Source organism: Chlorocebus sabaeus, chromosome 1 (assembly GCF_047675955.1).
Source record: "Chlorocebus sabaeus isolate Y175 chromosome 1, mChlSab1.0.hap1, whole genome shotgun sequence".
Classification (NCBI taxonomy): Eukaryota; Metazoa; Chordata; class Mammalia; order Primates; family Cercopithecidae; genus Chlorocebus; species Chlorocebus sabaeus.
In genome coordinates this window covers 70,536,195-70,560,662 of record NC_132904.1, presented here as the reverse complement: position 1 = coordinate 70,560,662, position 24,468 = coordinate 70,536,195, and the positions used below count along the sequence as shown (strand labels likewise).

The 24,468-nt window shown below is 46.7% G+C and overlaps 1 protein-coding gene across 4 annotated transcripts in view; it reads left to right on the top strand.

Annotated features, from left to right (window-relative positions):
• Nucleotides 1–24,050, top strand: part of C2CD3 (C2 domain containing 3 centriole elongation regulator) — a 155,550-nt gene extending 131,500 nt beyond the window's left edge. For all 4 annotated transcript variants that reach the window (XM_038005474.2, XM_038005475.2, XM_038005473.2 and 1 more), the window contains 4 exons: nucleotides 283–503; nucleotides 3,947–4,874; nucleotides 9,849–9,960; nucleotides 23,229–24,050. In XM_038005474.2, coding sequence (XP_037861402.2) covers nucleotides 283–503; nucleotides 3,947–4,874; nucleotides 9,849–9,960; nucleotides 23,229–23,369 — 1,402 coding nt within the window. In that variant the 3' untranslated portion in view covers nucleotides 23,370–24,050. The remainder of the gene's footprint in view (nucleotides 1–282; nucleotides 504–3,946; nucleotides 4,875–9,848; nucleotides 9,961–23,228) is intronic.
• Nucleotides 24,051–24,468: the final 418 nt, after the last annotated feature.

Genomic DNA, 24,468 nt, shown 5'->3' with positions numbered 1-24,468 from the left:
AAGAATGGTTCCTTTCTGAGGAAGTGGCATTTTTGCTGGACATCATATGAGGAATTGCATTAGACAGACAAAATGGGGAGAAAGTTGTCCCCAGTAGCAGGATTGCAGTCAGAGGAGTGAAGGATGAGTTGGTGGATTGGAGAGAGAGGGCCTTAGTATATTAATAGAGCAAGTGAGAGGTATTAAGGCTTTGGCTCAAGCAGTAGTGTTCAGGGGACATAAAAGATGTTCATAATCTCCATGAATTACCCTTTTGTCTTCTTCTCCCCCTTTTGTTTATAGGAAGAATCTGAGTGAGCTTGATCAGATCCAGAGGTACTTCAGCCAGAAGCTCACCAAGCCTTTCCTACCCCTCAGCCCTCATACTCAAACGGCCATCTCACAGCACCAGGAGAGCTGTAGGGACCATCTTGAGCCAGGTGCCAGCAGCCTAGACCCTGGGAGCCAGTGTATCCTGGAAAAATCCAATAACCTGGTGTTGCAAGTCAGCTCCTTAATCACAGGTATGATTCAGATCCTTTCTTATTGAGAAGTTATGGTCACTAGGTGCTAATTCGAAAAGCATTTGAATGTTTTCCTTTGGACAAGCCCCTATGACCAATAGAGACCAGTTGTTTTCACCCTCTTCCCTTTTTTTTTTTTTTTTTTTTTTATAAACCATCTTGCTTTTGAAAAGGAGGGACATAATAATATGGCACAGCAACATGGGGCAATGGAAAGAGCATTGGACTGACCCAGGTCCTTGATGGGCTTCTGGTACAGACTTAGAGTCTGACTCTGAACATGTCCTTTCCCTTCTTGGACTTCAGGTTCCCCAGCCAGGAAAAGAGTGGGGTAGATTAGATGAGTGGTTCCTCAATAGCAGTTCTTGAACTTGTGCCACTCTCTAAGAAAATAATAAACAACAAGCATATTTAAAATTCTAATTATCAGAGCCCAGAAGTCTGCACTTTTTACAAGCACCCTAGATGATTCTGGATGTTAGGGGTTCATAGTCCACCCTTTGAAAAACCCCTTTGGAGCAGTGGTTCTCACTTTAGCTGTGTATTAGAATTATTGAGGGACTTTTAAAAAACCCCGTGCCCAGGCTGTACGGTAGGTCAACAGAATCTCTGAGGTGGAACCCAGGCATCAGTATCGTTTCTAACTCCACAGGTGGTTCTAGTGTGTGGACAAGACTGAGACTGCTCTAGAGCAAGTGTTGGCCAACCTGCCTGAGCACAAGAATCACCCGGGGCACTTACTGTGAAATAGAGATTCCTGGGTCCTACTCCATCCTTCTAAATCAGGATCCAGGGTCATGACCTAGAAATCTTTATCAGGCAAACTTCAGGGAACACTGGGAAATCAACTAGGTCAGCATCCTTAGACCTCACTTGTTTTTGCTCAAGCAAAATGCATAGATTCTCCACAGGGATGAAGAATTTCAATTTTCTTTGTCTAAAGGGAGAGAAAAACACCATGATTGACACTAAGTACAAACCTTCTTTCTGTCCTCTTCTTCCAGATACCTAACCTGTTGGTATCCATGGCCTCAGATAAATGCTCTGTGTTTGACTTCCACTTGCTTGGATATTTTCAGTCAAGTGTTTATTGAGCACCATCTGTGCCAGGCACTATTCTATTATTTGTCCCAGGAGGATACAGTGGTGGATGTGACAGGCATTATCTCCCTTCATCAAGCTTATATTCTATAGTCAACCAAAAAAAAAGCCTCTCACAAAGAAAGTATGACAGCAAAACAGATGAAGGCTTGTTTGGAGTAGAGGTGGAAACAAATAGGGGAATCTTTATAAAGGGGCATATTAAAAGAGGAGAGAGAGGGGAATTGTGGCCAGGCACGGTAGCTCACACCTGTAATCCCAGCACTTTGAGAGGCCGAAGTGGGTGGATCACTTGAGGTCAGAAGTTCGAAACCAGCCTGGCCAACATGGCAAAACCCCGTCTCTACTAAAAATACAAAAATTAGCTGTGCGTGGTGGTGCGCATCTATAATCCCAGCTACTTGGGAGTCTGAGACACGAGAATCACTTGAACCCAGGGGACGGAGGTTGCAGTGAGCCGAGATTGCTTCACTGCACCCTGGTCTGAGCAACAGAATGATACTCTGACTCAAAAAAAAAAAAAAAAAAAAAAAAGGAAGAAGAAGAATTGAAGCTGTGGGGCCTAATATTTATCCTGGAAGAAATGGGAAGTTCTCAGCAAGCAGATGACTGAATGAGAACTGGTTTTCACAAGGAGAATGAATTTAAAAAGAGAAAGATGATTAGATCAGGGAAACCATTCAAAAAAAAAAGAAGAAAGAAAAAAGAAAAAACATAGCAAAAGCCTGCCCCTGCCTCCATTATGCCTCAGTGCGCTTTTTTTACAAAGCCATCAGACAAATGGATATGAGTGAAACTTGAGAGAGTGTTACCAAGTGGGATTTTTTTAAGCCAGAGCTATATGCTAGGCTGGGCCCTAGAGATACAACATGATTCAGACATATGGTTCATGCCCTGAGAAGCTTCCTGATAAGACTTGGAGTCCCAAATTCCGAGTAGCTACATACTACTCCCTGCTCTGGACAAGCCACTTAAATTCTCTGAAACTCAAGTTGCTTATTTATAATTACTGATCTCATATGATTAGCTGAAAATTAAACAAGATAGTATATTTAAAAGCATAACATAAACCCCTGTGCAAGTGAAGGCTTATAAGGAAGCTCACAGTCTGAGGGGGTAAACATACGATTACACAGCATCGTATTCTTAAGTGCTTCCTTATAGAACAAAGCCATATAGCAATCTTATTGAACTCATGAATCTGCAAAGGCTTCCTGAAGGAGATCCAATAGAACATGCCTTGAAGCCTTGAAGGCTGGGCAGGTTTATAAAAAACAGGAAGACTGCTCTGAGACAGAAAGCATGCTCAGGCCAAAGGATTAGGATCAACTAAACATGCTTCCCAGTGCCTATTCCTATTTACAGGTAGTAATGTTCCATTTTCATATATCTACCCATTCCTTTGAGGCCTGAAAATCATCAATGTATAATATTAAACAGCCAGCACCTCCTGTAGAATGAGCCCTGTGTTAGGTGCTGTGAGGGAGATGTGACCCCTATTCCCCAGGAATCAAATTTGCCTTCAGTTCCTAATTTTCTCCTCTCAAATTATCTTGCAAACATGTATCATTTACTAGGTCTGTTTATTAATTTATTCACTCCTATTTCATCCCAAAAATAATTTGAGATGACTAGTAGCTTCTATTTATTAAGTGGTTGTATATTCACCACACAGTGTATGCCCATTTCTTTCGTGTATTCTCTACTGTAACCTTATGAAGTGGATGGTGTTGATTACACTGTACAGATCAACAGGCTCAGAGAGGATAGTCTGCTTGTGATCACAAAGGTAACAAGTGACAACGGAGATTTGAACCCAGGATTGACTGGCTCCAAAGCCTATGCTCTTTCCAACATACCCTGCTGCTTCTATTTTCTCTGTAAATCTTCCCTGCCTTATCATGTGAGTGATAGACATTTCCTTGCTTTTATTTTCCAAGTAAAATCGGTAGTTTTAATAACTGTCATCAAATAGGTAAATAAGTGGATTCTCATTTTGATTTTTAATATAGGTAGTTACTGAAGTAACTGGAAGCGTGAACATGCCCACCAGAACTCCCAGCTCCTAAGGATTCCTGAGCATGAGCAGATAGTCTCTGAAAGCATTTCCACAGATGTATCCACAACTATAGATTAGATTCTGGTCCTCTGATATTAGAATAAAGTACTAAAAATTGTACTGCCTTGAATATAGTCTCACTGAATCTTGGGTGGACTAATTTTCTTTATGGCTTGTTCAAAGTCTGATTGCCAGAGTGCTTCTGAAGCTAGAGGCTAGTGTGGGAAATTTGAGGGGTCTGTGGCCCTACCTTGTAATGAGAGTGATATGTGTTGCTGTTCAGATCTGCAGACTATCACCAGGGATTCCCAAGCGGCTTTGAGTTCTCACCGAGCCAGGAGTAGAAACAGCAAGGCCACCACCCTCCCAGATGCTCGGGACACAGAGGCACTGCAAGAACAATGCACAACGCCAGATGAGCCATTGGCAAGAGCTCCAGATAAGGGCACAGATTCCCCACCACCCCCTCCTCTTGAAGAGACTTCAAATGGAGGAAGAATGCTTCATGAGTCCCTGAGGCATACAGTACCCATTACAAGGATGCAGAGCAGTGAGGACACTGAGGCAGGCCCAGCCTACAGTGATGAAGACTATGAAGAAGACATCATTGAGCCCAGGACCTTAAATGAGATCACCACGGTGACAGACAAAACTAGCCCTTGGTCTAGTTTCATATCAGACACAAGTGACGTCATCAGCCCTCAGCCTGACGAGGTACAGAGGGAAGGCCCCTCTTGTCCTTCTCCAGGGCCTTTCTACAGAGAAGAGCTTACGGTCAAAAGTAGCTTTCTTTCCAGCCCAGAAAGGGCTGTCAACTCCCACCTGCCTAGGGAGGGTTCTCCTAGCCAAAGTCTTGTTGCTTGTGAGGGTGAGGCCTCTAAGGCCAAGATTAGTGGCAAGTCTGCCTCAGCCAACCCTCAACCCATCCCATGCCCGACACTCTCAGGAGCCCAACAGAGCAGGACATTTGTTGGATGGAGTTCACCACAGGCAGATCAGAACAAGGAGCCCAAGTCAGAGGCCCCTGCCGAGAATGAAGCTGCTACCAGTGAGCTCAGTGACTCTGCTGATAGCTTCAAGAAGTTGCCACTAAACCTAGCCTCCCAGAGCAGAAGGGAAAAACATAAGGGACCACCCATCGACTCCTCTGACATCAGGCAGAGGCAAGTGACAACTGGATCAGAGACATCCACAAAGCATAGCCTCCTACTGTATCCTTTGGCATTTCCCACAAGTGGTTTGGATGCTGGTGCTAAGGCTAGCCTAGTGTGAGTGTGAGCAAGTGGCCACCCTCATGGAATGCACTGGGGGGCATGGGAAGACCATTCCTTCAGAAGACCCCACCTGCATGACAGGTGCTACAGTTTTACCATTAACACCAGCCCTCAGAAACATAATGCCTTGACCTGGGTTTAGGCATTGGTAGCACATTAGCCTAGCCTACCCTGATTTATCCAGTTCATCTGTTGGGTATTTTACCACCTGAAGGCAAGGCTCAGCATCTAAGGAAGGAGACTATTTATCTCAATTGAAAGAGAAGCAGAGGGGCTAGAGAAAGAGGGAAGTAGATCACTGCCATTGAGCACTTTATGCACATTTTTCATTTAGATATCACAAGTCTTTTAGGTAGGTATCATCTCTATTTTGCATATATAAGGAAACTGATGCTCAGTTATCGTGACTTGCCTACTTTTTCTTTTTTAAGAGACAGTTTGTTCTGTCACCCAAGCTGGAGTGCAGTGGCATTATCATACCTCACTGCAGCCTCAGATTCCTGTGGTCCGGTGATCCTCCAACCTCAGCCTTGCAAGTAGCTAGAACTACTAGGTATGCACCATCACACCCAGCTAATTTTTTTTAAGAGTTGGGGTCTTGCTGTGTTACCCAGGCTGATCTCAAACTCCTGGCCTCAAGCAATCCTCCTGCCTCAGCCTCTCAAATGCTGCAGTTAGAGCATTTGAGCCACCATGCCTTGCCAGATTAAATTTTTTTAAAAAACCAGGTGATGGAGCTAAACAGGCACCATGGAGATGGACTTTCCCAAGGCCCCAGTAAGGTACTGTTGATGGGAACAGGGGGCACCTGACATTCCCTACTCCCTCCTTTTAAACACAGACTGGCATGTTATGGGGAAAGGAAACCACTTAGGACCATCTACAGCCTTCACACCTGTGGCCTAACCAACTGATTAGATCAGCTCACCTGCTATCCCAACAAGCAGGGAATATTGTGTGGCTGGCAGGTGAAGCAGGCTGCTTTACTAGACTAGAAATCTTCCTCTACTAGAAGTCAGGGAGCCTGACTTTGACCCTTCTAGACCCACAAAATGATTTTTGTGATTATAGACATATAGTTTAATCTTTATGAGCCCATTTCTTCACCTATAAAATGGAGGCAGAAATCCCTTACCCACCAAACTATAAGCTCCCCAAGTCAGGGACCTTGTCTTTTTCTGCATCCTCAGGACCTAGCACTACCCAGAGAAGGGACTTGTCAGTATAGATTGGATTGGACTATCGCAGTTTCACAACATTGTTGAGAAAACCAGATGAGTGGAAACATTTGTACATACCACACAGTATGATTCTTGATGCAGATCAGAGAAAAACCTAGGGGTGGGAGAGTGGGCTCAGGAAAGGATTAAAGCATGCAATGGCTGGAGGCTGAGCATTGAAAATAGACCTCCTCATGTGCAGTTCTCCCTGACCTTGCCTATCCTGGATCCTGGACCCTGATGTTGCTGCCTTTGCAGTCAGTATTAATTGTGCTCAGAATATGGCCGATGGAGGAGCTGCCATATGTGTCCAGACCCTAAGCGCTGCTTTAACTTAGGCCTTCCTGACTATTCTTTCAAAAATAAATCGTGCCAGGCCCTGTGCTGGGTGCCAAGGACAGATTTGAATGAGACCTTACCTCGAGAAGTTCCCATTATGAGATAGGAGACAGTCAAATAGATAGATACTGACAGTTTATTGTGCCAAGTACTGTGATGAGACGTGGACAGAACGCAAGGGAACGTGAGGAGGGAGCTGCCCTAACTCTACTTGGAGCCATCCCAGTAAGAGAGACAGGAGAGCCAGGCCTTAAAGATGAATAGGCATTGTGCAATAGAGACAAGGAAAAGTTCTAGTCAGGACAAACTGTATGTGCAGAGGCCTCACTGGGTGAAGGAGGCTGCCTGTGGGCAGTAGTTCACTGTGGCTAGAGTCCAGGGATGAGGGGATGGTGCAAGGTGAGGCAGGGCCTGGATCTTAAAGGACTTCTATGCCTGGCTGAGGTACTTGGACTCTATTCTAAAGCAAAGAAACTTCACTTTCCTCATCTGGAAAATGGAGGTGATAGTAGTACTTACTGGGTTGTTGTGAAAATGAAAACAATCATGTAAACTGCCTAGCACAATACCTGGTACATGGATAGTGTTCACTGTTAAGCAAGAGTGTGGTATGGGCAGATGTACATATGAGAAAAGAAGTCACCCAATGCCTTGTAGAGGGCAGGTTAAGAAAGGGAAGACCAGAAGCGAGGAGGCTAGGTAGGACACTTGCAATAATAAAAGAGATGAAGAAAGTCTGACCTGAAGTATAGACTGCTTTATGATGAAAAGGAGGGGAACAGATCTGAGAGGATTAGATAGAGGGGCAGGGGATGAGACAAAGGAAATAATAATTGGAAGTTTCTGTCACAAGTTACCAGGCAGGTGATACCATTTACTGGATAGGAAACAGCACATAGATGGGTTTGGGAGATGATGCAGGTTGCCGTTTGCGGCATGTGCCTATAGGACATCCAGGAGGAGATGCAGGCCTGGAGTTGAGGGCTGAACTCAGCCATAAAGGTAGGCATCTCTGGGAATCGATGAGGGCAGCAAGAAGACCCTGGGAAGGGGGAACCAAACACACAGAGGCAGACTCTGAGCATCTTCGGTGTGCAAAGGAGAAGCAGGACAGGGCATGCCCACAAAGGAGGTGAGGAGAGCTGGTCGGGAGGTGGGAGAAGCAGCAGAGAGAGGTGCCATGGGAGCCGATGCTGCAGAGTTTCAGGATGTGGTGGTCAACACTGATGCTGCACGTAGGTCCAGGAGAATGTGGCTGACATGTATCACTGGTTTTAGTGTTAAGGAGGACCTTGCATTGGTGATAATGGAAGCCAAACTTCATTAGTCAAAGGAGCTAAATGGTGAGGACAGTGAGAACAGGCAACTTTTTCACATAAACTGAGGAGATAAGAATAGCTGACATTTATTAAGTGTTCACTATGCTAGGCACCATTCTAAACACTTGACATTTATAAATTCATTTAACCCTCAAAACAACAAGTACTAATACATTTAAAAATGGAGAAATTGAGGCACAAAAAATGAACTTTCCTGAAGTTATCCATCTAGTAAGTGACAGAGAGCTGGGTGGCAACTAGAAGACAATGCAAGGTCAGGGGTTTGTTTGGTTTTTTTCCCCTAAATGGGAAACTTGAACATTTTTATGACTGAGGAACAGGAACTTAAAAGTTCATGAGGCCAGACATAGTGGTTCATGCCTGTAATCCCAGCACTTTGGGAGGCCAAGGTGGGAGGATCACTTGAGGTCAGGAGTTCAAGACCAGCCTGGGTAACATGGTGAAATTCCATCTCTACTAAAAATACAGAAATTAGCCAGGCGTAGTAGCATGCACCTATAATCCCAGCTACTCTGGAGGCTGAAGTAGAGGAATTACCTGAGCCCAGAAGGTCAAGGCTGCAGTGAGCCATGATCACACCACTGCACTCCAGCCTGAATGATGGAAGTGAGACCCTGTTTCAAAAAAACGTGTAATAAAATAAAAGTTGGTGGGAGAAAGTGGCTGTTGGAACAGGACCCTAAAGCACACATGAGACAGTGGGCTGGGAAGGAGACTTCCATGCTTCAGAGCCAGCCCTGCCACCTCACAGCAAAGTTCCTTCTTCCCCACAGCATCAGCTGGCTGGCAGGCAGGCCCCAGCAGTTTCAGCAACAGCAAATAGACCCTACCTCACCTGGGCCTCTGCAGAAGGCCTGGGGTCAAAAGGTCTTTCTTTCCCTTTGGGATCTCCATTCCTCCCCACCTCTCTATGGAAAAATCAGGGACTTGAACCAAAGCAAGAAATCAATGCGTTTCATTCATTCACAAGGTATTTATTGAGTACTTACTGTCTCCCAGGTACTATGCTAGGTGACAGGAATATGGTTATGAAAAAGATCATCTCTGCCTTCTTGGAGTGTAGAGTCTAGTGTAGAAGAACGATGATAAAATAGAAAAGGTGGTAAGCAAATTGGAGTGAGAACCACACTTAGCTTATTAAACAGAAACAAAAAATTGGAACATCAAAATAGTTCCCTCTTTACCCCCTTCAGAGTTCAACTAAACTGAATCAGTTATTTGATTCAAAAAATAATGAGAATATGTGGAACACCACATGCTCAACACAGCACTGAGTACCTCAAGAAGATATGGTGGAGAAGTGCAAGATACGATACAGTACCTGCCTTCTAGGGCTCGCGTCCAGATCGGACCAGCTGTACTGGTCCCTGACGTGAGGACGTGTCCTGTCATGGACAGCCCCTGATGCAGAGCTCACATTTCTGGATGTGAGCAGAGAACACAGGCAAACAGGCCCTCCTTTGGTGCAGGGCACCTAAATGCAGCCTAAGGCACTGCCTCCTGGAGCCACATGCCCATCCCCACATTGTCTGACTGACTTCTAATAGGTCTTTTTCTAACCAGCAGGCCCTTAGGCAAGATTCAGTCAATGCCTACTACCTGCCAACCTCCTGAGGGGCTTTCAGGAAGTAGAGGTAACAGAAGGAAACTGTCTCTGCCATTGAGAAATTTAGGGAAGATTGAAGAAAATAATTGTATCAGACTGAAAAATTAAGCATTCTCATGTGTTGCAAACTGCTCTAGGTTGTGAGGAAGGAGGGATCCTGTGGGCTAAGATTAAGAGAAGGCTTCCTAGAGGAGGCAGGTTTGAACCGATCCATAAAGAACTTGTATGTGTTAGGAGTGGGCAAGCCTTCCAATCAGAGGGAGCTAGCTGAGCAAAGAATTTATGGACAAGATTAATTGAGGGAAAAACATGAGTGGGGGCAGAGTGAATGGTCAGTGGAGATACTGGCCTCCACTGCAAGGGGGGTGGACTTCTAGGTATTTTTGTCCCTTAACTGCCATCGTAGCCCAGAGCCCATTGTGGTGCCCAACTTCTTTTTGCCTCCCCAGCAGTTGGAGGCTTCCCTGCGGATGCTGTCACTCTCAGCAACTTTGCCACCAGCAGCCACAACAGATCAGGTAAGAGAATGGCCAACTGACCTTTCTCCTATAGAGTCATCATCTCTTCCACAGAACAGTGCACAGAAGGCAGAGCTGCCCCAGGCCATCTTCCTGGAAAGGCTGCAGCAGGGGTCACTCCTCAAGCTTGTACTGGGCATATTCTGTGGGCCCAGCAGTAGTCAGGGAGCTCAGGAAAAGTGAGGAAGAGCAAATGTGTAAGAGCCAGGGCATTGTCGGCCAACACTGACATGCGCAAGAAAAAAGCAGTGCAGAAGCATGAAAGCAAGAGGCAGCTAAGAAATGTGTATTGAGTGCTATGGGAGTCCCCACCAAGCAAGTAGATAGGAGCACAGACGTAACCTTACGGGAGTGCAACAGTAAGATCTGAATGAGCAGAATATCAGTCATACAACTATTTGCCATTTACAAAACACCTCATAACTATTCATTCAGCTGAGTTAGGTGGTTGGAACTCTGGTACAAATCCCACATCTCCTCTTTTTTGCCTTGGTACAGCACCTGACCTTTCTTGCAAGTGGCAAGAAAATAAACAATAATAATAACTACTTTTGAGTACCTCCTCTGTATCAGGTGTCATGCTGGGTACTGAGCATATAGTAGTAAATAAGACAGACAAATTCCCTCTCTTCATGGAGTACAAATAGTAAGCAAAAACTAAAATATTTATAGACATGAGATGGGTACCAGGGTCTCTCTGAGGAGGCTGTGTTAAAGATGGTAGTTATGGTGGTGCTTAGCATGTACCAGGCACTGTTCCAAGTACTTTGTATTAATTAATCAAATTCAGCAACTTGATGAGGAATATACTATCATTACTTCTATTTAAAATGAGGAAACTAGGCCAGGCATGGTGGCTCATGCCTGTAATCCCAGCAGTTAGGGAGGGTGAAGTGGCGGGATCGCTTGAGCTAGGAAATTCAAGACCAGCCTGGTCAACAAGGCAAAACCCCATCTCTGCTAAAAATTACAAAAATTAGGTAGGCGTGGTGGCACATGCCTATAATCCCAGCTACTTGGGAGGCTGAGTCACAAATATCACTTGAGCCCAGGAGGTGGAGGTTGCAGTGAGCCATGATGGCACCACTGCACTCCAGCCTGGGTGACACAGTGAGACTGTATAAAAAATAAAATGAGGAAACTGAGGCTCAGAACTTCATGTACTGACCCATAAACTATGACTATTTCTGTGTATATATAAAGAAACTGAGATGCATAAAGGCTGAGTCACTCAGGGTTACCCAACCAGTAAGTGAATCTAAATTTTTTTTTTAGACTCTTGCTCTGTCGCCAGGCTGGAATGCAGTGGTGCGATCTCAGCTCACTGCAACCTCTGCCTGCTGGGTTCAAGTGACTCTCCTGCCTCAGCCTCCCGAGTAGCTGGGAGTACAGGCATGCGCCACCACACCCAGCTACTTTTTGTATTTTTAGTAGAGACGGGTTTTCACCATGTTGGCCAGGATGATCTCAATCTCTTGACTTCGTGATCTGCCTGCCTCGGCCTCCCAAAATGCTGGGATTACAGGCATGAGCCACCGCGCCCGGCCTGAATCTAAACTTCTGACTCACAACTCTGTGCTCTTCTCTTACACCACCTGAAAATCATGACATTTGACTTATGGTACATTTTTCTAGCCAGTTAGATTTTATTTAGCAGTTAACATGTATACATTTTACATGCTTTCCCAGAGGCCACATTAATGAAAAATGGGGTCAGTCCAGAAGTATCCTGATGTATGTCTTTGGCTTATTAAATACTAGATACAAAGTATGGGAGAGGGAGAAATAAGAATTTCCACTTCAATTAAAGAGCAAGTCTACTTTTGAGAAGATAATACTTTTCAGCCTTTTTTCTTTGTTGCCCTTAACAACATTCCATTGTTTGCTGCTCTCAGAGTCACTTCTGTCCTTAGGACCTCATTCTGGGTCCTGGTTTGGATGACCAGTCATCATGGTTTTCCCAGAACTGTCGCAGTTTTACCACTGGAACCCAGAATCCAGTAAACACGGGGAGGTTAGTCATCCTGGCTAGTGATGGGCCTCTCACTACTTGCTGGGTTATTTCAGCACATTTTCTCAGAATCTTACGCTCCTGGCTGGCTGCCAGCCAGCACTGGGTGACTTAAGAAATAAGATCATGTATGTATTTAGGACACTAGCAAGTAGAGACACTAAAATTTAAGAGGAAAACATTTTTAAGAATTAACATTTTTTAAAAAGATTGAAATTGTTACCTTGGGATAAATCACAACATCAACTGATTTCTTTATACTTATTTTAGATTTAATTTTGAAATATTATTTGAGCAGGAGCACCATCATCTTGTGACCTTTATTAAAAAGGCCTCACTTTGAAGAACTTGAGACAAAAATAGTCTTTTCTGTTTACCCACATACTTACTATTGCTGCTGTTCTGCATTTCTTCTTCACATCCTGATTTCTGGCTGGGACCACTTCCCTTCAGCCTGAGAAACTTCCTTTGGAATTTCACGTAGTGTGGACCTACTGGTAACTGATTATCCAGCTTCAGTTGTCTGAAAATATCTTTATTTTGCCTTCATTTTTGAAAGATTTTTTTTCTACTGGATATAGAATTCTAACTTGAATTTGTGTTGTTTTAGCATTTTAGAGATACCTTTCCACTGTCTTCTGTCCTCCATTGTTTCTTATAAGAAGTATTGTTCTGATTGTTCTTGCACTGAATGTAACATGGCCTTTATTCATTTCTTGTTTTTAAGATTTTCTCTTTATCTCTAGTTTCCAGCAGTTTGATTACAGTGTTCATAGTTGTGGAGGCAGGGGATGGGATAGAAGCAGGGGAATGGGATAGGGGAAGAGGAACATAAAGATCTATTCAACAGTATTAGTGATGTTTCGGTTCTTAGATTGGGTTGTGGGTTTACAGATGTTCATTTTCTTGTGCTTCGTGATTTACTGTTGTTACACAGATTCATTGGTATGTTATACAAAGAAATCACATAATCATATGTCATTAAAATTATACAGTGATTGAATGATAACAAGATGGAGACTCCAACTCCTTCCACAAATTAGGTTGTGAATATGGAGCAGAGAAATAGGGCAGTGGCTGGAGTGGCAACCAAGGGAGGTTGTTTTTGTTTTTCAATATGGAAAGGCTGCAGCTTTCTATGTGCTAATGCAGCAATCCCATAGAGAAAGGGAGAAGGGAAGACAGAAGCGGGAGAGAAAAAGGAGAGGGGAACAGAAAGGGCGTGAGATTTAGAGCACATGTGGAGGTATTGGCCTTTCGAGAGGAAAAAGAAAACTCACCTAGTGTCATGAAGGAAGGCAGAGAAGATGGGTGCTAAAGCAGACAGGATTAGAGACTGGTGGTAGGGTTTCAAGTTGATGGAAGCTCCTGTTTTCTCGGTGCTGCTTCAGGCACAGTCAGCAGCTCTAAGTGAGAGAGAGGGAGACAAGGGCAGGAGCCCTGTCCTGTATCCGCATTTGAGAATTCCGTCTCTTCTGCCTCCTCCTAAGGCCAGCCTTGGCCCTCACAACTGAAGAGGAGCACTTTGAGAGGCTGCAGGGCTCTTCTCAACCACTGTCCTGGGACTGCTATACTAAAGCTGACCTGCTTCCGGGTCAGGGCTAACAGCCCATCCCTGAAACAGGAGAGGGCTCGTAATTGCTGGATTGATTGCTCTGGTTTCCCGCCATGATCAAAGGCAAGACCTGATCTTTCACTCCACATTGAAATGATATACCTGAGCCAAGGAACCTCCCAGTCTCCACTGGAAGCATCTGTGAAACAGATGTCCCCTCCCTCCTCCCACAGTAGAGTGGATACAGGACCCTGTGTGATATTTGTCAGATCTTTGGACTTTTCTGAATCTGCTTCCTCATCTGTCAAATGGGGTTATCAGGCCTCACAGGGTGGTTGTACTGTGGAATACCGAGTGCCGCACAGGTAGAGTATTGGGGCCAGCCTGTAATTCCCACCCCATGCTACCTCGTCTTCCGGCTGTTGCCTCCGCAAAAAGAAAAGGGGTGAGAACAATGGCTGGTTTAGCAGGACTGTGGCACAGTGATCCATTTGCAGTTCCAGATTCATTATAAATCAATCAAGTTCCACTGCCCTTGCTTTCTCTTCCCTCTTATGATGAAGTAACTCTTTACTGGGGACAGCTTCCTAATTTTGTTAAAAGTTATGTATGATTCTGCTTGCTTAGCTGCTGATGGACAAACTAGTTTTATCAACTTCCGTACGGGGGAGGAGGGAGGTTGATGATGAGAACGGCAGTAATTTGCTTTACATGTTGTCTTCCTCAAACTATGTCTTTTGCCCTGTAGATTTTCTCTCTTGGGAATATCTCAATCACTGATGACTTCAAATGTGACTTCGAATGATGCAAATCCTTATCTTCAGTCTAGTCTTCTCTCCCATGCTGCAGACACGTACAGACTCAACTGCATCCTAGACGTCTTGTCTGATGTGTCACAGACAATTCACTCTGTCCAAAACTTGAGCTTGTCATCTTCCTTTGCATACTTCCTCTGCCACCTGCATCCATCTCAGGAAATTCAGCCACCATCCATGTAGTTACTCCTGCCAGAAGCACAATTATCTCTCACCCCTGCTCCTTTATCCCCCATGACCCATAGCCAAGACCCACATCACCAAGGCCTGTTAATTCTGCCACCTAAGCATCTTTTGAATCACCTACTTCTCACCCTGCCCTTGTCTAGCCCAATCATCTCCCCACTATTTTTTTTTTTTTTTCCCAAGACGGGAGTGCAGTGGCATGATCTCGGCTCACTGCAACCTCTGCCTCCCGAGTTCAAGCAATTTTCCTGCCTCAGCCTCCCCAGTAGCTGGGATTACAGGCGCATGCCATCACGCCCAGCTAATTTTTGTATTTTTAGTAGAGACGGGGTTTCACCATGTTGGCCAGGCTGGCTCGAACTCCTGACCTTAAGTGATCTGCCCGCTTCAGCCTCCCAAAGTGCTGTGATTACAGGAGTGAGCCACCAGCCCGGCACCCCCTGACTATTTCTAACCAGTGTCGCTTATACTTGCACTTTTTCACCACTGTTCATTCTCCACACTGTAGCCAGTGTAATCTCACACTCTAATCAGAGCTTTACCCCACTTTACCACTGGCAGGGGGAACACTGTTTAAGCCTGTCAAAACCCCAAAAAAACTTCCGTGTTCCTAAGTCAGTTATCAGATCTCAGTGCTCAATGTATTTGACCTCTCAGCAGCATGTGATACAGTTGATCTCTCTCCTTTGAACACTTTTTTCACTTATTTCTAAGGCATCACTTCTTCTTGGTTCTCCTCCCTCACTGGCTGCTCCTGCTCTGCCTTCTTTGCTGGGTCTCCCTCATTTCCCCTACTTCTGTATGCTGAAGACTCCCGATGGTTAGCTTGGCCCAGACCTAACTCTACAACTGGAACTCGACAACTGCCTACCCAGCGTCACCACTTGAATATCTAATAGATGTCTCAAATTTAACATGTCCAAACCTGAGCTCCAGATTTTATTCCCAAATCCAGTTCCCCCTCCGTCTTCTCAATTTTGATTAAAGGGTACAACTGAACTCTGAGGTGGGGGTTGTTTTTTATTTGTTTGTTTGTTTTTTGAGATAGGGTCTCGCTCTGTTGCCCAGACTGTAGTGCAGTGGCATGATCTCAACTCACTGCAACCTCAAACTCCTGGGCTCAAGTGATCTCCTGCCTCAGCCTCCTGAGTAGCTGGGACTCTAGTTTAGTTGTTCAGGCCAAAACTCTTGGAATCCTCCCTGATGCCAGTTTTCGATTAAACAGGAAATTCTGGCAGCTGTATCCTTAAAATATACAGAAATGTGCTTCTCACCACCCTGGTCTCAGCCATCATTATTTCTGACCTGGATCATTGCAGTAGCCTCCTAACTTGCCTTTCTGCTTCTTCCCTTGCTCCTCGCAACCGATTCCCCATACAGCATCCTGTTAACTTTTTAAGATGTTAAATCAGTCATCAACTCAATCATGTGACTTCTCTGCTCAGAACCGTCCAATAACTTCCCATAAATGAATAGGAGAACTAGAGCTGGGCCTGAGGACAGGCAGGCCAGAAAGTAGGAAGATAGTTTTGACCTCAAACTTGAAATTTGCATCTTTTAACAAATGTGCAAAGCCATAGCCCTGAGCTAGGTGCAGAAGACAGGAGCTTCCCTCGGGGAACTCTCAGTTCCCTGGGGAGCCAGCCTTATATCTAAGTTCCTCCAACTCCTACCAACTGCCTGTCATGCTGAAAGAGCTAGGACCCTCATGCTGTGGATCCTGCCTTCAGGGAGCTCGCAGTTCTTGGGAAGGCACTGGCCTCCAAACCACTCATTTCCTCAAATAGCATTTGGCTGTATTAGCACTGAAGTAAAGCAAAGGGAATGAGTATAGGAAAAGAAAGACAGAGCCATGTGGGGTGGCTTAAGTTGAATTCAACAAAGATGAAGAAAGGCTTTTCAGGCTGTGGATTTGAAAAGAAAAAACCTCAGAATCAACAGAATTTGGACAGCAGAAGGTACAAGCACTGTGTACTAGAGACGTGGTCAGAAATGGGAAGAGATGGGCCTGTACTGAAACAAGATAGGAATTAGAAGCAAAGGACAAGAAGCAGCCTGTCATCTGAGCCTTGGCCTCCCTGCCCTGCACACATGGCACTTCTTTACATGAGGTGAGCCCTGTCTTGCTCTGTGTCTTCCTGCGTTAAGCCCATGTTCTGCCCACATCATGAATGGGCCCCTGGATCAACCACAGGCATCGGGCCAGACACTGTTATTCATGAGGAGTGAGTGTAGGAGGCAGGAGGTATGAGACAAGGCCAGGCATGAGGGTACCCTTAAAACCTTGAGTTTTCCACCCCTCCCACCCCATGTTCTCACTTGTACTCAGCTGGACCACAGCACTTCAGACATCACTAAGGATCGAGGTGCCAGCAAGCCTGATTTTTTTTGTCCTGTCTCTGCTTTTGACTTTCTGAGGTCCTCAGCAACATGTCTAAACCAAGGGATAGAATTTTTCTATCCTGGCATCTCTAAACCCAGCTACTTGGGAGGCTGAGGCATGAGAATCACTTGAACCTCAGAGGCAGAGGTTGCAGTGAGTCAAGATGGTGCCACTGCACTCCAGCCTGGGCAACAGAGTGAAATTGTGTCTTAAAAAAAACAACAACAACAACAACAAAAACTATCCCTTAGTTTCCCTTCCACAAACCAGAAGCAGCTGAAAGATGAATGGTCCTGGTAGAGAACCCCAGTTCTCCACAAAGTCACCAGATGAGATCAGTAAGGGACCTGAGGGAACATCCTGATGCTGGGTTTCTTCTCAGCCTGTGGTCCAGGCCTGATGACTGAGCTGCCCCTCTTGGGGCAAGAGGTCCTGACCTATTGCCTCATTTCTTTAAACCACCAAGTCCCTAGCTTTCTGCAGCGCCTAAGAGGAGACCTAAAGGTCAAAGTATCTCTGATAAAGGCCATACAGAGCTTTTAGAAAATAAGCAGCTTGGCCAAGGGTGTAGAGGTCAGAAGAAACAGCCAAAATTGGCTGTCCCAGACTGTAAGTTGGCAGGCACTCTTTAGGAAGGGGCTCATAGGTCTGCTGGGCAGGTGCTAGTCTCAGGTTGCCTAAGCCACTCTGAGGCCAGAGTCTAGGGGGAGCCAGGAGCTCTTCTTGTAAGAGTATAATTTTTAACCCTTCCCTCAAAACCTGGACTTTTGAGCCCTGTCTCTAGCAGAGCTTGGGTTCAGAAGATTGAGGATCATCTTTTGAACCAGGCCCTGTTTTAAAAAACCAAAAAAAAAGGTTGAGGAGTCTTGCCCTGGTCAGGCCCCTTCCTGGCATAGACTGAGGCCCAGGGCGAGGGAGTGACGTAGGCCCTGTAGAATGGGCCTGTCTGGGAAGGCTTCTTGGAATAAGGAGAGGGTGGCATCAGGTGGGGTGTGGCACGGAGGGAGCATATCGGTAGTGAGAACCACATGACCAGACCTCTAATTTAGGCATGGAGGGTGAGCTCAGAGCATGAGACCGGCCATGCGGCAGCCAGGCTGAGCAGGTCAGATTTAGGATTTGCCTCTCAGGGCTGGACCTCTAGTCTAAGTACCTTGTCCTCACTTCCCCTCTGCTCCTACTCGTGGCTGCTGAGTTTGCTGCTCTCTGGAGTGTCAAGGAAGTTGTAGTCCAGGCCAGACTCTGAGGGCCACCCCAGGGGAAGGCAGCCAGCCAAAGGGGTGAAAGTTGAGCAAGGCAGGCAACTATATTGAGCCCTCACTCGGCCTCTGATGCAGCAGTCCATTGGCAGGTCCACCTAGCCAGCCAGACCCAGCCGCTGTTTACTTTCAGTTTTCAGCTCCTGAGTCAATGTTTGTGTCACTTAAAGGGGCTACTGTGGAAAAGAACAGAACTTTAGCACTCATCCCAGACCAGAGGCTGTTACCAGAGAAGGGGGGGAGACAGTGGAATGGGGACAGCTTGCCTGGCCTAGCACTGCTTACCCCAGTACAGGAGGTGCTGTACCCCAGCTCTACTCAGGACTTTTGGGGCCTGACCCTTTGCCTGGGATGGGGTCTGAGAACAGCAAGGCTTCATTTTGCTCTTGGGTCTGCAGCTGGTATTGGCTCTAGCACCATCTTAGCTTGGCCATATCTGAATTTTATTTGAACCCAGCATAGACCTGGATAAGAAGACCAAACAGAAGTTCTTAGATCCACTTGACAGTGAAGCTAAGACCCACAGAGACCCAGAATGAGAAGTGTCTTGATCTTGAGTGAGTGGGACAGTTAGGTTGGGCCACAGACCAATGTCCTTTCCACTGCACTCCATTGCCTGTCCTCTGAGAAAGTCCCTGGGTTACTTGGAACCAGGGGTAAGTGGGGGCACCTGCACTCACCAAACCCTGGGAGCATGTGGCCTGTTTGAGGGATCCATCTGGGGGCTGGAGTGGAGAGAGCCTAGAACACAGTGGCTGGGATCAGATCATGTTCCAGGCCAAAGAAGAGGGCCAGGCCCTCCCGAGAGAGCTTTTGGAGAAGAGGCTGTGTCACGGGGAGCAGACCAGAGAAGGAGCCAAGAGCTGGGATCAGCCTGTGGTTTATAGAGTGCTTCCTCTTGCATTATCTGCTCATCCTGATCCCATTTTCAGATGCACAAACCAAGGCCCAAAGAGAAAGTGGGTTGCCCAACACCACTTGGCTAAGAAGTGGTAGAGCCAGGACTAAAACCAGCTCCTCATGCAGGGTTAGCCACTCAATTTGAAGAGCCCCAGGAAGCCCCACATTTTCTTTCCAAACCACTCCTTACACCTTCCACGTGCTCCATATTCTCCCCAGCAAAGTCTGACCTTTAGCATTGAAGGCTCTTTTAAGACACATCTATTATCAGAGAGGCCTATCACGTTCATGGCCTGGGTGTCCAGGTGCTCAGAAAGGAACAGGTCCCATGTATGGATGAGGGAGGATTTAATGGGACAGCCTGAAAGCCCCTGGCCTGCTGCTGTGACACCCGGCCCGCAGGAAAGCCAGTTTTGTCCTTCAGCCTAGTACAGTCATCGAATACCCTGTCCCTGTTCCCTGGGAAGGCCCTTGGAGATCAGCTCGCTGAAGTCCAAGAAGAATAAGGTCAAATTCCCCCCACACATTCTGGAACTTCCCTCAGCCAGCATCAACCCCTCCTTCTAGTAATAGGTTTGTCTTGGCTGCTCTCCATACCTGCAGCTCAGTCTATCCCATACCCACCACCTAGCAAAGAAAATTCCTTCCTCACAAAAGCTGCGCCTGCAGGCGGCATACCCTCTCTCTTCATCGTCTGTTCACATTCCACCTTCATGTTTAAGTCCCTGTTCCAGGGACTTCACCCCATGGATGACACCCACTGTCTAGACTCCAAGGCACCTGCAGCCCCTCCAGCTGCGACAATCCTGCTTCCATGTGTCTTCCTCCTGCCTCCCCAGGAAGGTTGATGCCTCCCAAAAAGTACATGCTCTGCTGACAATTTTCTTGTGCCCTCAGGCCTCCAGCCAGAAGTGTGGTAGTATTTCAGAGGAATGGATAATACATTTGAGGATATCCCTGCTCTGGCCAGTTTCGCCTCTGGCCAACCCCACCAGGATTGTGTGTTAGGGTAGCAGTCCTGATGAAGGAAGAATCTTCACTACTAATCAAGATGGTTTCTAAACCCTATTGAGGTCAACAAAAGCAAAGTGCTGCTGAGTGTGAGTTCTCTGTCCTTGCACACTCTGGCCCTGCCCTGGTCCTTGGGCCTGGGCCTTGCAGATAAGGCCCCCTAGGCCATTGGGTCAGGGTGTCAGTGCTGGAAGGTTGGTGCCACACACGATTCAGCTCCAGGGCAGATATGTCCCAGCCAGTAGGTGTAAGTCTATGCTCATGCTGTTCCCTCTAATGAAGACCTCACCCCACACCCAGCTTCTGTTGAAACCCTGCCCATCTTGGAGCCCACCTCCTTGTGAAGCCTCCCCAGACTTTCTTAGCTGCTACTAATTGCTGTTTTCTCAGTGCTCACAAGCTCTAAGCCTCAGGTCTGTGATTGTTGGGTAGCTCATTGTCTGTCTCCTCTCTAGCTGAGCAGCCCTGTGACAACAGGAACCACGTCTGCCTGTTGTCCATAAGAGTTGATCAAGTAGAGTAGATCTTAGGCTCCTGAAAAGTTTGATGAGTCACCAACAGAGGTGTTTTGTTTTGAGACAGGGTCTTCCTCTGTCACCCAGGTTGGAGTGCAGTAGCACGATCACAGCTTACTGCAGCCTTGAATTCTTGGGCTCAAGCGATCCTCCCACTACAGCCTCCCGAGTAGCTGGGGCTACAGGTGTGCCCCACTACACCCTGCTATTTTTTTTCCTTTTTTTTTTTTTTTTTTTTTTTACAGACAGAGTTTCCCTATGTTGACCAAGCTGGTCGCAAACTCCTAGACTCATGCAATCCCCCTGCCTTGGCCTCCCAAAGTGCTGGGGTTACAGGCGTGAGCTACCCAGCCCAACAGAGGTCTTTTGATGGTCATTTCATGAACTGAGGTAGTTGGCCCTTCCAGCCATGGAGAACAAGACTCATCTAAGTCTCTCTAAAACAGAGAAGACATCTCTTCTAGATGATGGGGAAACAATGCCTGGTTTTAGGATTTGAGATAGAATACTCTTGCTCTTAGGCCTGTTTTCCCATCTGGCTCATAAAGCAAGCATCTCCCTACTTCCCCTTCAGAGTAGCAGAGAAAGAAATGGAAGATAAGATACAAGTGATGACCCGAAAATCTACCTGCAGTACAGCTGGGGGACAGGAATGGGACTTTTGTCACCCTAAACCCCAAGTAGCTCAGGAAACAGCCATCTTGGGTCTTGGGAGTAAAGAAAGATATACACAAGCTTAAAGTGCTACAGAGAGCCTGAGAGAGTTTGACTTAACTAAAGACCTGGCATATGGTAGGCCGACAACCACTGGTTCTAGAATGAATGAATGAGAAGCTTACTACAAGAGTCTCCTCCCCACCCAATTTAAGCCTGTGGTTACCCTGGCCTGTGGTCATCTCTGTGATTGTTGGGTAGCTCATTGTCTACCCAATTTAAATTGGCCCCACCCAATTTAAACCTGTGGTCCCACCCATACTCATCTAGCCGATCCCAAGCTCCTGTCTTGGACCTGGCCTTGCTGGGATCCCAAGCCTCAGACCCAGTCCATGCCCTACAGGAGCACCCAGTGTGGAAGTGGGAGAGCAATAGGCAGAGGCTGGCCCACTGGAGTGCAGGTGCTTCCTGTATTTTGGAAGGAATAACTGCAAACACCAGCAAAAAGTGGGTTTCCTTCTTCCCTTTTAGCCTAGGCCTGCCTAGAAGGCAGGGAGATGTATCGTCTGGTCTCTGCTGTGCAGCCCACCCTAGTGCCACTTTGCTCTTGGTTATAAGGAAAGGCTGCCTGTGTACTCATAGCACTGAGAGCTTCCCAGATTGTAGACATTCCCTTGGCACTTAGAATTCTAGATTGGCAGGGACCCTCAAGGTTTCCCATCCACCCTTTTATTTCATGGGTGGGAAACTGACATCCAGGCAGTAGACCAGGGATGCCTGACTCCACTCCCCTTATCTCATTCTGGCAATTCTAATTCTTTAGGCAGATCTCTCTGCCTCCCAAGGCTTAAGTCTGAGCTGAGAAAGCCTAAAACGGAGTTCTATTTATTTCTGTGCCCCTCTCAAGTAGGTATTAAAAAGGGTTGCAGACATGAAAGAAAGAATAACTGAATGTTACTGATGCCAGAAGCAACTCTAGCTGGGCCTCAGTTTCTCGTGAGCAGAACTGCAGGGCACAGGTAGTCCCTGTCTCTAGGGTCTCCACCAAGCTGCTTCTCAGTGCCCAGGAAGCGGTACAGTGTGCTCTCAGTGGTCCTTCAGTTTATGACAGCCTCAGCTCATGGGACTTGATGGCAGCGAAGAGCAAGCTGCATGCCATGAAGTCAGCCAGATTGGCCTGTGGAGGCTGCTCCCATCTCCTTTCAGAACTGCCGCTTCCCCCATCAGGCCCCCACCTCTTCCCCAGGACCTTGCTCTCAGCCAGCTGTCTGGGATGGCTTTCCTGTATAACTTTGAGTTCCTTCAGCACAGGAGCCTGACATGGAGTAAGAAAAAAGAAAGAAAAATGAGCAAATGAGTTAGAGGAGTCCAGAGGACCATGACACCATAACCCACAGGCAAATACCTTAAAGGTGGAATTAGTGGTGCCCTGTCAGCCAGAGTCAGAGAGATCAAAGTTTGGTAGGCAGGCAGTAGGTGGGTGCTTTATGTCACCTGGCAACTCCAGGAGCTCCTAAGGGCCAGAGAGTGTCTCATTCCCCACCATCTCCCTGAGAGTTGGATATGTTCCCAGCATCACACATGGGACTAAACCCAGAGCACAAATGGCTTGTCTAAAGCCACGCAACAGGAGAAGGGGTGAGGATTCAGACCTGTCCTGGAGGTGACGCCCTCCTTCTCCAGAGGCACAGAAAGAGTCAGGGCTGGGGTTCACATCCCAGCTCTGCCACTCAGAGCTGTGGGACCTTGAGTTTATTTCACCTGAATGTAGTTTCCTTATCCACGACGTGGGGAGAATGATATACCCCCCATATAGGGTCGAGGTAAGGGTCAAGCAACATAAGGTATGTAAAGCACTTTGTAAACCACGCAGCTCTACATAAATATTAACCAAAGGACCAAAAGATGAGAGAAACCAGTGTCATCCATTGGTGGTGCCATATCCTCAGCGCTAACCTAGCTGACTTCTTCCTCTCCAGGACAAGAGCGAAGCCACCAGGGGAGCCCTCTCCCAAAGGCCTTGTCGCCCCAGACCTAACTCGCTCCCCGCCAACCTGCCTGAGGAAGAAACCCGCAGAATTGCACGGATATTTTCTTCTCGGTACTCCCAGAAAGACTGACGCAGCCTGAGGCGCTGGGAGAAGGAGACACCTGCCCACCCTCCCTCAGCTTTGTCCAGTTTGCGAGGCACCAGGTCTGGCTCCTTCAGGGCTGTCACAGTCCTGAAACCACCACTTACCTAGGCCATGGCTGCCTCAAGAGACCCAGTCAGCCCAGACTGGAGGAGTGCCCCAAGCCAGTCCAGTGTCCCCTTGCCAGAATTTCAGCTCCTTTCTTCTGTGGTGAGGCAAAGGCTAGAAACAAAATGGAATCCGCGCCCAAGTGGCTCCTCCGTCTTTTGGCCAGCGGACCCTAGCAGGCATCTTTCGGTGGAGAAACGCCTCCCAGTGTCCTTGGCACAGCTGACTGCTTACATGAACCCACCCTCTGCCTGAAGATGTGGGACCATTTTTGCCTTAAAAGTTGGGGAGGAGGGACATGTACATTGTGTGCATTGTGCATAGTCAAGGAAATCCAGGGCCACCTCCAGTTCATTTGTGTGGGAACAAGGATATTTTATAGATACAAATTATTTTTATGCCATGTTGAATTAATTAGGACAGGAAGGGGAAATCACCTCCTTCAAACTTTTTATCCGATTGTCTAAAATTCTAACCATGCTTTTAACTTATTGTTTTTACCCAGCTCTGAAGGTCATTGTTCTTGCCTGTGTTTGAATAAAATCATATTGGTGTTTGTAATCTGTGCACAAGTGTTTCACTGGAGTGGGGATGCTAGGAATTCGTGTGTGCCCTAACTGCCGGAGAGGAAGATTAACAACCATACCCCCCAACAGACGAGGATCAATCACCGTGAGACTCTGGCTCCCCCAGAATCGGGTTGGTCCAGATGACAGTGACACCCAGTATTTCCTTTGCTGATGCTTGAAATCCATTAGTAAAATGGAACCCTCAGAATCCCTCTTATCTCTGAGATGGGTAATTCTGGCTCAGGCTGTCAGACCACAAACTCTTGAGCAGCTGCCACAGACAAAGCCCTCTGGGGAGGACAAGAAAAGGGCCATGGACGGGCACAATGACTCACACCTATAATCCAAACACTTTGGGAGGGTGAAACAGGCAGATCACCTGAGGTCAGGAGTTTGAGACCAGCCTGGCC